Here is a 12,477-nt window from a genome sequence, read left to right on the forward strand (position 1 = left end):
TGTTCTTGAAAAACAACCTTTATACGTTGGATTTGTGGATTTGCAAACAGCTTTTGTTCTGGTCCCAAGGAAGAAGTAATGGGAAGTATTATTTAGGCTAAAAATACCCTATAATATAGTTGATCTCCTGAGGCGGTTACATGAGAATACTTATGCACAGATGAGATGGGGTGAACGAGGCAAGTTGACGGACAAAATTCCAACTTATAGGGGAGTGCACCAAAGTTGTGTTTTGGCTCCACTTCTTTTTTCGCTTTTTATCAATGAGGTAGTCCCTATATTGCTCTCTTGCCAGAATGATGCCCCAATACTGAATTCCCAAAATATACCCATTCTACTTTTTGCTGACGATTCCCTTCTTATTTCTAAGACGCCTATGGGTCTCCAAATCCTTGTAGATCATTTTAAATCCTTCTGTTCGGACTATGGTCTGGAGTTGAATGTCGACACAATTAGGTTAATGGTGTTCGGCTCAGGACACCATGGTAGATGTTCCATTAGCGTAGACGGGTCTATTTTGGCCCGGGTAAATTCTATTAATTATTTAGGAGTGAGGATCTCAAGTAACATGTTTAGGGAGGAACAGATTGGGAAGAATGTGGGTCTAGAATAGAGCAGCCGCAATCCTGCACTTTTACAGAAGCTCTGTGTCTAAAGCTGTATCCCCTGCTATCAAAATTTATTTGGCTAAAGCTCAAGGTGCGGCTGTTTATGGTGCAGAAATATGGGGATTTTCTGATTGTAAAAAAATAACTGTAGGTGAAAAACATTTTGCCAGGGCTTTAATTGCTTGCCCAAGGAGTACCCTGTTAAAACCTCTGTTTCTGGATCTGGGGTTCAAACGAGTAATGGATTTGATTATTCTAAGACCATTATTATACTGGGTGAGGATTTGGACGGTACCTGAACTTGTCATATACAGAGATTCCTTTTGTGACCTTTTGAAAAAACCCAATGTTACTTCTATTCCATGGGTCAAACACGTGTCTAAATGGTTTCACATTTTAGGAATGACAAGCTTTTGGGAAAATCCTCAGGGATTGGAGAAATCACATAGTTCCATTGTGAAAACTTCTTATTGGACCTATATAAGTAACGAGTTAACTCGTAGTAGTTTGGATGGTCGTTTGACTTTCTCTTTCTTGGACTAAGTCGATCCCACACTTCGAACCATATTTGGACCTTATACCTGATCTGTTGGGGAAGTGGTTGTATGCACGTTTCCGATTTAGGAGCCTTCCACTGCTAACTTTGACTAGCACATGGGGGAATGCCCCCTTGTCTGATCTGTGCCCTGCATGTCTTGGTAACCCTGAATCAGAGGAGCACTTTATGTTCTTCTGTCCAGCTTATTCTACTCCTCGATCTAAATGGATCTGTACTATCTGCCGTGCTTTGGGTACGACTCAATATAGAGTAGCAATGAGAATATTAAGGAGTGACACATCTAAGCCACTGTATCTCACAGTTAGCAAGTTCCTTGTGGCTGCGTGGAAGAGTTTTTGAAATAAGTAGTTCTTCATGAATTATTTTTTACGCGTATGCAATTTACAATCTTCTATTTATATGCCATATTTTAATGTATTATTTTATGGTGCGATTTTATGGCATTTCTATATTACCATGTTTGTATTTTGATGCTTTGATGGTCTTGTTACCGAATAAAGCTTGTGTACGATGACTCTTGCTCTAGGCAAGACTGCTGGTTTAAGGATGACAGTACTTATGTTAGTAGGCAACTATGCCAATCCTACAAGTCGCAACTGTCGTCCTAACCCTCCCTGCTCACAAGCAGCACCTAACCAAAAACCCAAACAGTAAAAGGTGATTTGTGGCACCCTTTACGCATGTACTCACGAGTCCGACATTTCAGGGAGTGTTGTGGGTAAATTGGGATTACCTCTTTCTCACAGGAACAGCAAGTCGCAGTCAAACAAAGGCAATGAAGAAGATGCAATAAAGATTTTAATCGGTTTTATGAACAAAACTGCAATCTACGATTAGCTGTGTGGGCTACAATGTCATGAACAGTGCAAGAAACAGAACTGTGAAGACAAGAATCATTAATACAATGACCCCCACCATCTTGCAATGACATAAAATGACACATATGAAATATGTCATAATACCCTAGCATGATGAACCTAATCCCTACTCTAAAATAAAGCTAGGTGTGATAAACATAATCTGCCAATGCGTTGTCCATGAGAAGAGCCCCCCAACCCTTGTTACACCTTGGAATGAGGTCTCTAGCACAGACTCCGTATGGACACAAAGACTGGGTCAGCGTCAAGGAGACGTGCAGCATCGATAGCAGCGATGGCATCTGGTCGAAATCCCTCTGACTATCTGTCTAAGTGAGGTGCATTTATACAGATCTGCTCGAACCCCTGATGTAGGTCTGTTCCAAAACAGTAGATAACAAGACATGCTTGGGATGGCAATTTATGTAAACAATTCCCTCGAAGGCGTGAAGAGGGAAAGTACCTAATGTGAATACCTACAGTTTGTTTATCTTTGTCGCTTGATAGTGACGCCTTAGCGCGGTGGCACTGATGATGTGACACTAAAACAGTGGCCTAATTAGAAACAAAGCAGCCATCTTGGAAACATATAAATAAATTATTGCGCTAAAACAGAGTAAGCTAAGTAGGGTAAAAGTCACTAGGTCTCGGGGGCATGGGTCTGCAAGCCAGAAGGCTAAGCTACCTCCAGTTTCCCATTAAAACAAGATGGGATTCACTACATGTGTAGATTTGCTCATGGAAAATCTATTGAGCGTTTGAAGTTCACTTTGACTCCAACCACTTTTTTCCCCAACCCCGGAAGAACGTCTACTTCTGCCATTGCCAGGAATACATTTCCAACCTTTCTCATTATGGGAAAAGATTAGAAAAGAGCAGGAGAAAATCCTTTAAAAATGCAGGTTAGTAGGTTTGCAGTCTCAAAGGTATTCCAGCCCTGGAACTATTGCTTACTGCTTCCTGCAGCACCAGTATGCAGATCTGCGGAAAGGTGGCAAAATAAGGAAATTGCTATAGTAGGATTGACATTGCAAGTATTTAAGCCCTTCTATAGGAGTAGCCCTGGCATAACCACACAGGCTACTATCAGAGCTCTTATATAATGAGATTACTGCCATAAGTTTTCGTCGCACTATATGGCACCAAAGGGACAAATAGATTTAAGAAGCAACCTGTTCCATGGACAAGTAGATATTTTATTAAATTCTACACCTCTGTGAGTGCTCAAAAGAGTGTGTGTATAATACATGTAATGGTACAGTAGAAGGATAGAGCAGTGCTGTGCAGTGCGTGTGTTATATGCATGGGCTGGATAAATGTGTGGCGGTGAATGATGCAACATATGAAGGATGTAGTGCTGTGCAATGCATGTATATTATCACTATGTGTTGGCTGTATGTGTGCCTGTCAATGTTACAATGCATGGAAGATGTTGGGATCAATTTTTGGAGACCCAGAGCTAATTGGAGGAACATGAGGAGATAGACGTATCCCCCAAGACCGGTTTGTGCATTTCTATATTCCTGTGATCTCGGTGGGACACACTGGAGGGACAGAGTGCCAGGCTCTTCAGAGACTTTGGTCGCCCGGATCCTGCTGCTGTGGATAATAATGATTTAAGGGACAGTCAGCCTCAGGGGAACATGCCTGCCATACAGTGCTTAGAGGCAAGAACAATTCTGGCTTCAACAAAGTGACTCTGACTAGTGGTGGAACTTAATCTGCAAGTTGCTTATAGTGAATTGGAAATAACCACTCCGGCTAACATATTTCCCATTGTGTTTGCATATAAATACTCATTTTCTTTGAATAAAAACAAGTATCTGACTGAACAATATTTACTGCTGCTGCTGAAAGTATTTTGAGTGCTAAGTCTGTGTTTAACCCCCTGTGTCTACCTCTCCCCACAAGAAGCCTTGGACTGCTCAACCAACTCTACCACTGAGAGTCAAGTGCTAAAGGAGTACCTGGCCCAGCTGCTCAGGATCCAACATAGGTCAGACCCCGGGATAGGAGTAAAAGGCCTCAAACTCCACAGTTGGGTCCAGTATCTTCTGCTTGACGTGCAGCCCTCTGAACGATGTACTGACATGAGCCTACCATAAACTGTACCTAGTCTTGCTATTAAAGCCATGTGTTGAGTTTGGCAAGATCATTTCAAGTGGGCATGTTGAGCAAAATTTGACAAGGTAATTGGGGAAGGTGAAGTCAATACAATCTAGATACCCATCTCAGGAGTGTAAACTAATCAATGTAGAAAATATTTCCCCTTTGTTAATCCCAAAGAGGGGAACAAGGGTGCTACTACTGCAACTCCTAGTTTCGGATCTTTCTTCTTGCTTTAAACAAAGACAATTAGCAAACTTGGTAGGCTGGTGATGTGTGTCAGAACTGTAATGAAAACATCCAGATTCTAAATGCATAACCACTTTTAGAGCCAAGGGTACTTTATAAAATAGCAGTATGAACTGCAAGAAAAAAAAAACAGGACTGTACCGCCTATGCACCAGGAGTCTGGACTGATATTCAAATAAATATTATGGCCTCTGCATACTCTTCTTCAATTTAAGAAAGGGCTGAAGGCAGATCTTTTTGAAGAAGAAGTTACTTATCTTTCGTAACGCCTTATCTGGTAGAGACTCCATCTAGACTCAGATTCCTTATCTTAGAATTATTCCCGGGCATCCGACTAGAACCGGAAATTCTTGATCAGTACTTCTGCGAGCCAGTAGGTGGCATCATTTGGCTCTGTGGCATCTGGGCCGAAATGAAGTGGCCGGAGACACTCCAGCGTGCTGATATGAATTCCTTTTCGCAACTTTCTGCACTAGAAGCGCAGAGGCCTGAAGAATGCTGATGCACAGGTATACTGTGCTAAGGGCTTCAGAAGGGTAACACTATACAGAAATCAGTTCCCACAGCAGGGAGGATGGGAGGGTTGGTAAGGAATATTTGGCTACACGGGGTCTCTACAACATAACGCATTACCAAAGATAAGTAACTTGTTCATCTAGCAGACTTCTAGCCACAGATGGCTTACCGTAGAGTAGATACCCAAGCAATGCCTTCCGGCAGGTGGGTCATGAAGCAGATTAGACCAAGAGTTCCTGTAGTACCGAACAGACAAAATGCTGTTCATGTCAAACCTGACTATCCAAACAGTAATATTGGGTAAAAAATGTGTGTCGTGATGCCCACATTGCTGCCTGACAGGTGCCCAGGATAAGGATTCCGCGAGCTCATGCATTGGTCGCAGCCTTTGCTCCGAGGTGGAATAATCATGCACGCCCTCAGGGGGTTTCTTTTTGGCCAGTGCATTGCAGGTATTCATGTAGAGCACTATCCTTTGTGAGATGGTTCATTTCTGAACAGCCTTTCCTTTCTTCGATCCAACATACACATCGAAGAGATGATTGTCCCTCCAGAACTCTTTGGTATGATCAAGGTAGAACAACTCCACTCTTTTGGGGTCCAGGTGGAGGAGTCTCTCCTCTTCCTTCGCAGGGTGAGGTGAAGCAAAGAAAGTAGGCAAGGTGTTATTCTAGCCTCTGTGAAAAGGTGTTACAACCTTCGGAAGAAAGGTAGCACAAGTCCTCAGAACCAGCTTTATCTGATTAGAATGTTGTGTGAGGAGGGTGTACAGAGTGCTTGCAGTTCCCTGACCATCCAGACCGATGTTATGGTCACTAGAAAAGCCGTTTTGATGATGAGCATTCAAATTGAGCAGGGGCCGAAAGAGTGTCCACATAAGAAATTTTAAGACCAGGTTGAGATCCCATTGGGGCACGATGAATGGTGTCCAAGGAACACCGACAATGGAATCACTCAGCCTACTGAGTCGGTCATGTCCAGCCCACATTTGATGGTGAGTGTTGTTGCACCAGGCCCACGATGGCGGAAAGAAAACAATCTAAGATAGAGTCGATGCCCATGCGCAATGGAGCCGAAAAGGAGGAGTCACTCGGTCCTGTGACTCAAAAAGACTTCTTCAAAGAAAAACAACTTGTAACACTCCAAGCCCAACACTAGATGGCAGGACCTGTGCATAGCGTGTGTATCTGCAGCTACATATGCCATCGAACATATATATATATATATATATCAGCCAAAAAGGCATGCAGTGTTCACCAGTGCTAGGCTGGCGGAACAGAACATCCTCTTCCCAAAGGTATCCAGCCTTTTGGAGTGGCAGGGATGGCACAGGTTTCCCCCCAATCAGGTTGCCAGACCAGCCTCGCTCCTTACTTTGTCGACAGGCTAAGCATTGTTTAGCTTTACCATCTCATCATCACACTCGTTGTGCTGACTTCCACATCTGCTTGCAGCCCATCCACCTTTTCCCTGCTCACTCAGCTGTCTGCCCTGAGATTTCAAGTATTCCTAGTCATTATGATGACAGTTTCATTCTACATAACCACAGCCCTTGGAGAGCTGATATCATTTTTTGCTGCTTTAAAAAATAATTGCCTGTGATAAGGTATTCTAGACCCTCTGGCAAACGTGCAGGATCAATGTCCACTTACCAACTCGGGACAGAAACCCTAGTGGACTGTAGCTCATGAACCACCTAAGCATTACATGATTATTGTGTGTTCTGGTTAAAGATCAGTCCTGAGAGACTCACATGATTGTTCATTGTGAAAAACGATTTTGAATTCACTAACAAATAGACACACTGAAGAATCCACACTAGGAATAGGTTTTATTAGCATCAATGTTCTATGCTAGTTCATATAATGTGAATAGGGTTGACAATAAAAATAAACACAACAGTGACAATAAAAAGCTAATCAATGAAATATTACAAATAATTGCAACATTTTAAAGGTGTTTCAGAACTTCCTCGCATGGAAACAATGGGACCAGTCCCTGTTCTTCAAGGCCTCCCTTCTTGCCCCTACATAGCTTTTTTAGCATCAAAGGGGCCTGTCCAAGTTTCTAAGATGGTCTCTCACCCGCATACCTTAATGAAAGAAGTACAGAGTGCCGTTCTGTATGAAGAAAGTCATTATCCATTACTGCGCTGATTAGCTCTCAGTTCCCAGCAAACCGGTAAGCATAGGCTGGCTCAGAGGTGCCTGCCTGTGGTCTTCACGAAGTATGCTTATATATTTTGCTTGCTTGATCTCAATCCCCAAGGAAGTCATAAATTCCTCTCTGCTTGTACTTAGCTTGTTCCTAGCTTAGATGTAATTACTTGCAAAGGGGAGAATTCAGATCGAATGACGTGAAATACAAGAAGAATTTGTTTCGCTTTAACTCCAATTCTCCAAGGTTGATATATTTCATAAACCAATATGCTTGAATCACTGTCTGTCGTCAGGTTGTGAATCCCTTGTAACTGTATGTTGCATAAAACAATGTTAAAAATAGCCATAGGCCGCAACAACGTCTGTTTAGTAGCACAACCACCTCATTAGACACAACCTGAACTTCAGCCAGTGAGATTTAAGTGCTTACCTCTCTTATTCCCCCTATAGACCACCACAGCTCAGATTACATAGCATAAATAGCCAGTAGAGTACTTAATAAATGAGTCTCTCATCTGGGAGGAGAGGTAGGAGGGCTGCATGTGAATAAATGAGACATACCAATGCTGGAGAACTGGAGATGCAGGTAAAATAACACATTTTTTCTCTAGCATTGAACCTCCTATATGATCACATGCTTGTATTAGAACAGTAAGCAGTACATCATAATTATAACAAAGAGGAAAGCAAGCTCATTTTACCCAAACATGCTGCGGAGGTTTGCCTGACAAAAAGGACCTGCACTACTGCAAAGTTGGCTGCTACGTTCAAATCCAGGCATTAGTGCTTTATGAACTTGTACCTGCTTTTCCAACTGGCTGCATGGTAGTTGTTTTGTAGGGTCACACCAGGAGTGCTTCAGTCGTCACCATGCTACTGGTGGAATGCAAACTCAATCTTCCTTAGAGTGGATCTTTGGCCATGCTGTGGCAAAAAGAGATGCAAGCTAACAGTTAATGTGCTAGTCCCTGTTTGAACAGGGCTAGGCCTCTTTCTGGATGCCCGAAGAACACACTCAAAGGACTGTATGCCTTTTGTCTTGTCAATATAGATGAGCATCAGGGCACCCACCTATAATTTACAGAGGATCCGGGGGATGGGGTCCCCAAGGCCACAATCACCAACCACCTGCTAATTACACCACATATTAGAACAGTCATAACATCTTTTATGACACCACTGATACCACTGCAACATTTGCAATTAACCTAATAATGAGAAAACTGTATGGCTGACCTCGCTCCCACAGGATCAGAATACCAATTAATAAAATAAAGATTGTGTGGTGTCTGTGGCTCTTGACTCTGTATCAGCATTGGCCCTGCAGTAACCCCACACTGTGCGTCTGGAAGCAGGTCCTGGTCAACTCAACCCTACCTAACTTAAAAAGTTAAAATGATGCTATAGTTAGGTATTTTAACAATACCTTACTTCACAGTAAATAAACCTTAGAAATTCACTGCAAAGAAACACAAAGGTAAAGAGATCTCACACCTTACATCACTCATGACTTGTTCTATGACATCACTGGTAACATCACTGATGACACATGGAATTACATCATTGACCACAACACTGTGCATGCCAGGGATGCGAGATGTAGCTACTAGAGGTAACTGGTAAATATTAGTGTTTTTGGAAGTTTAAAATGTTACACTGTTACTGAACATTGCACCTAACTATGAAGTTACTTTAACCTTTGTTTTTTTCAGTGAGTTTCTACAGTTTATTTTTAAGTGATGCAATATTTTACTACCATCCAAAAAGCCAACCCACCTCGGGCAGCCAACTTACCTGCAGTGCACAGGATTTGACTGTGTGAGGGGGGACTGTTGGCCACAGGGCCTCCAGGCATGCGCAGCATCCAGTTGGTCCCGCAGGGCCTGGCCACACTCGGGCAGACTTACTGACTTTGTCAAAGAGTCATAATGTCAAAATATGACAGGTGGGTCTATTTGGCTTTTTCAAGGGGTGATCATTTCAATATATATAAAGCAAATCTATCACCTTTCTACAAAAATGACCAATATTTTTTTATCAAATGTATATGATGACAATAATTCACACAATGTCAATTTTATAATATATATTTCTACTGAAAAAAAACAAAGGTTACAGGGATGTTATAGTTAGGTTCTGATTTTACACACAGAACCATATAAATTGAGCATTTGTAGTTATAGTAATCTCAAGTAACTAGAACTCATGCTCCAACGTAACTATAATTCGCCCCCCTCCATGCAGTTTTCCCACCATTAATTTCCTTGCAAATGTTGCACTGATATTATCAACAATGTCGTAGAAGATGTCATGGGATAAAATAGCAGTGCATGGTGAGTGCCATGGTGCATCTGGGAAAAAAATGTTTTTGGACCATTTTGTGCTCATGAGGGGTCCCTCACAGACTCGTACAACAGTCCTATGTGGTCAGGGAACCTCTACCATGACCCTTATTACCACTTTACATTTTATATCCCCCCCGGCAACAATGTCCCTAAGAACAAAATTGCACCCGCAACTCTCTTCTCATGTTACTGCCAGCCAATCATGGTGTTGTTGCCACGTGGATCTGCTGTGGTGGATCTGCGTCTCTAGATATGTATGTATCTATATCTATATCTATCTATATCTATCTATATCTATCTATATCTATATATATATATATATATATATATATTTTAACTTTACTAACTCCAAAACTACTGAACAGATTTAAACCAAATTACAAAAAGCACTCTTTCTGGGCCAAGATTTAGCTTTCCACCAAATTGTGTAATTCCGTTCAGCGGTTCGGGCTGTAATTGTGCCTAAAATCTCTACGGGATACTGCATGGGGAAAACACGTTTTGCCCCCACCCCCTTTTTCTCGACCCCCGCTTGACAGATCATCCTGAAACTTTTAAGATAGCAGCTGAAGTGACAAACTAGTTTTGAACAGGTTGTTAAGATTCATCAAAGTGCACCAAATGAAAAACAATAAACGCTCTTCCTATTGAAACTAGGTTCTTACTGTAACTACCTACTGGTGAACAATATTAGAAATATATCACCCACCACCAGGGAATTCCATATCTTTGATTATACTACTCTTGTGGACATTTTATTTGAGTTTGCAATCTGGGTGGTTTAAACAACAACCAGAGAAAGAGAAACAGTTTTCTTTAGGTCTTCCGCCGTTGGCAGCAATGGGAAAATTGTGGTTAGATTTAACAGTCCCAGCTAGATAGAATTTTGAACACACACAACAATAAATATCAAAAACAAATATGTTACAAACCTCATTCACCAGGAACTGTAGCTGGATAACTGCAGCAAGACTGTCATGCTGGCAGTAGCATTCCACTCCCGGGCGACCGAATCTGATATAAAGTAAGTCAAGGAGGAAGCAATTCTTATGAAAACGTACAAAGGACAAAAAGTGACAAGCATCATTAATATGGTAAGGGTTGAATAGCTTGCAAGCTTTCTGCTCGCCACAGCACAAATTCTCCAACACAGAAATTACAAGCTCTGTTAATGATTAGTACCTTGGGGGAAAAAATTATCACAAAACCAGAAGCATATGAACAGCTCTCAGCATTCATTTTTTAACTGGTAATATAGAAATATTTTAGCTTCAAGAGGTCATCATCAGAAGTTGTTAATGTCTGTATTAAACAACTGGTACAAAAAAGTAAAACTAAGGGTATATTAAAGCTTCTTTGGCCCAATGTCCAATACATTACAGAATCTTTAATTGGTTGCAAATGGGTTTGTGACCATTGAAAATGGCATTTGGGAAGTACAGTTTCTAAAAATAGGCATTTTTACTATTTTTCTTTCAAAATTACTAAATAAGGAATCTCTATTTAGAAAATTGTTTTATTGAATCACAAAAAAGAAATAGCAAATATGGAATTGTTAATAATAAGTAACAAGGATTTCTCAAAAGGTGATTTTTAAAGATGATAAAAGAAAGATAAACCGCATAACCTTGTGTTATAAAAAAAAAAAATCACATTAATATATTTCTTATGTTTGATCACTACAATTGTAGAAACATGTCACAAGATACATTGTATGTAAAAAAATGAGAAATTGTAGAACAATTATCATTGTATCATACAAATACGATCAAAAGACAAACAAGGAGTTGAATGCTCAAGTCATGTATATTCACATTTTTCAAATGAACAAATATCCAAATATACTTTGAGGCGGCAGTTGAAAGGTAAACACATTAAAAATAAATAACATGACTTTAAAATGTATGTAAGACAACTACCTAAAATGTTGTAAAAACCTTTTAATAAATATATAATTCATTTATTTTCAGACCCAAACACTAGCCTTCTGTAGCGCTACATATAGATACACTTCTATCATGGCCAATCTAAATTCATGCATGTTGCTCATTATTTGCATCACCTAGAGAACTACTGCTTTGGCTTGTACCTGTAACCAAGGCCCTAATGGCAGCATTAGAACTTTTTCTAGAGGAGAAGTACCTTGAAGCAGCCCTTTGGAGACATGAGCAGAACAATGCACTATTTCTGACCGAATATTAACAGTGTATTGACTTAGGTTAACTGTAGAACTAGGAAGTGGAACACCAGATCACCCAAAACATTGTAGACAGCTGTCAATGTGCAACTGATGCCTCCTTTAGGAATTGTTGTTTTTATTTACTTCTGTAGAAATTGTACTAACTCTCTGTGAGATTTCACGAACTTTATGTGTGAGTCAAACCCCCGACTGATGGCATTTCTTACGCTAGAAACTGAAGTGTACAATTTTTCTGTTGCCCTCATATGTCTTCATTTTACTCTTAACATTTTTTAATTGAATTGTCCAACATGAGAAGTAGCAGTTATTCCTATTGGAGTGGTTGGTGAGGTATATGTTCGGGTTCTGCTGGAAGAAGTACGTTGTTGTTGGGAAGTAATGAGAGGTGTGAGCATAGCTTCTGTCACTGTATATTGTAATGATGTTGAAATTATAGATTGCAGTGTTGTCAATATTGTTTAGCCTAACCATTTCTCCCTTCTCTTCTTCTATGTCTACTTCTGCTGTGTCCTGAGGTTAACATAAAATGGCTGCACCTAATCAATAAAACCAATATTAATTTTATTGATGTTTTTTTAATTTAAAAAAAATACTTGAGTCTTTATTAAATAATGGTATAATAGAAAATAAATATCTTATTGACTCATTGTCTCAGAAGTAAAGTAAAGAAGTGTAAAGAGGTCCTAATGTACAAAGGAATTTTGCAGTTGCAAAGGTCAAATTGGAGGCTTTGTGACCAAAAATTGGCATTTATAATAACATGAAAGCCAGATTTCAATATGGGAATACAGTAACGAACTGCAATGCAGGTGTTAAGAGTAAATGACACATTTGCAAAATGTCAAAAAAATATATAAATATAATTAGCAATGAGTGGC

The 12,477-nt window shown here is 40.3% G+C and overlaps 1 protein-coding gene across 2 annotated transcripts in view; it reads right to left on the bottom strand.

The window, feature by feature from the left end:
• The window catches only part of STXBP5 (syntaxin binding protein 5), a 933,640-nt gene that overhangs the window by 765,961 nt on the left and 155,202 nt on the right, over positions 1 to 12,477 (bottom strand). For both annotated transcript variants that reach the window (XM_069235194.1, XM_069235193.1), the window contains exon 3: positions 10,332 to 10,413. In XM_069235194.1, coding sequence (XP_069091295.1) covers positions 10,332 to 10,413 — 82 coding nt within the window. The remainder of the gene's footprint in view (positions 1 to 10,331; positions 10,414 to 12,477) is intronic.

Source organism: Pleurodeles waltl, chromosome 5 (genome assembly GCF_031143425.1).
Source record: "Pleurodeles waltl isolate 20211129_DDA chromosome 5, aPleWal1.hap1.20221129, whole genome shotgun sequence".
Taxonomy (NCBI): domain Eukaryota; kingdom Metazoa; phylum Chordata; class Amphibia; order Caudata; family Salamandridae; genus Pleurodeles; species Pleurodeles waltl.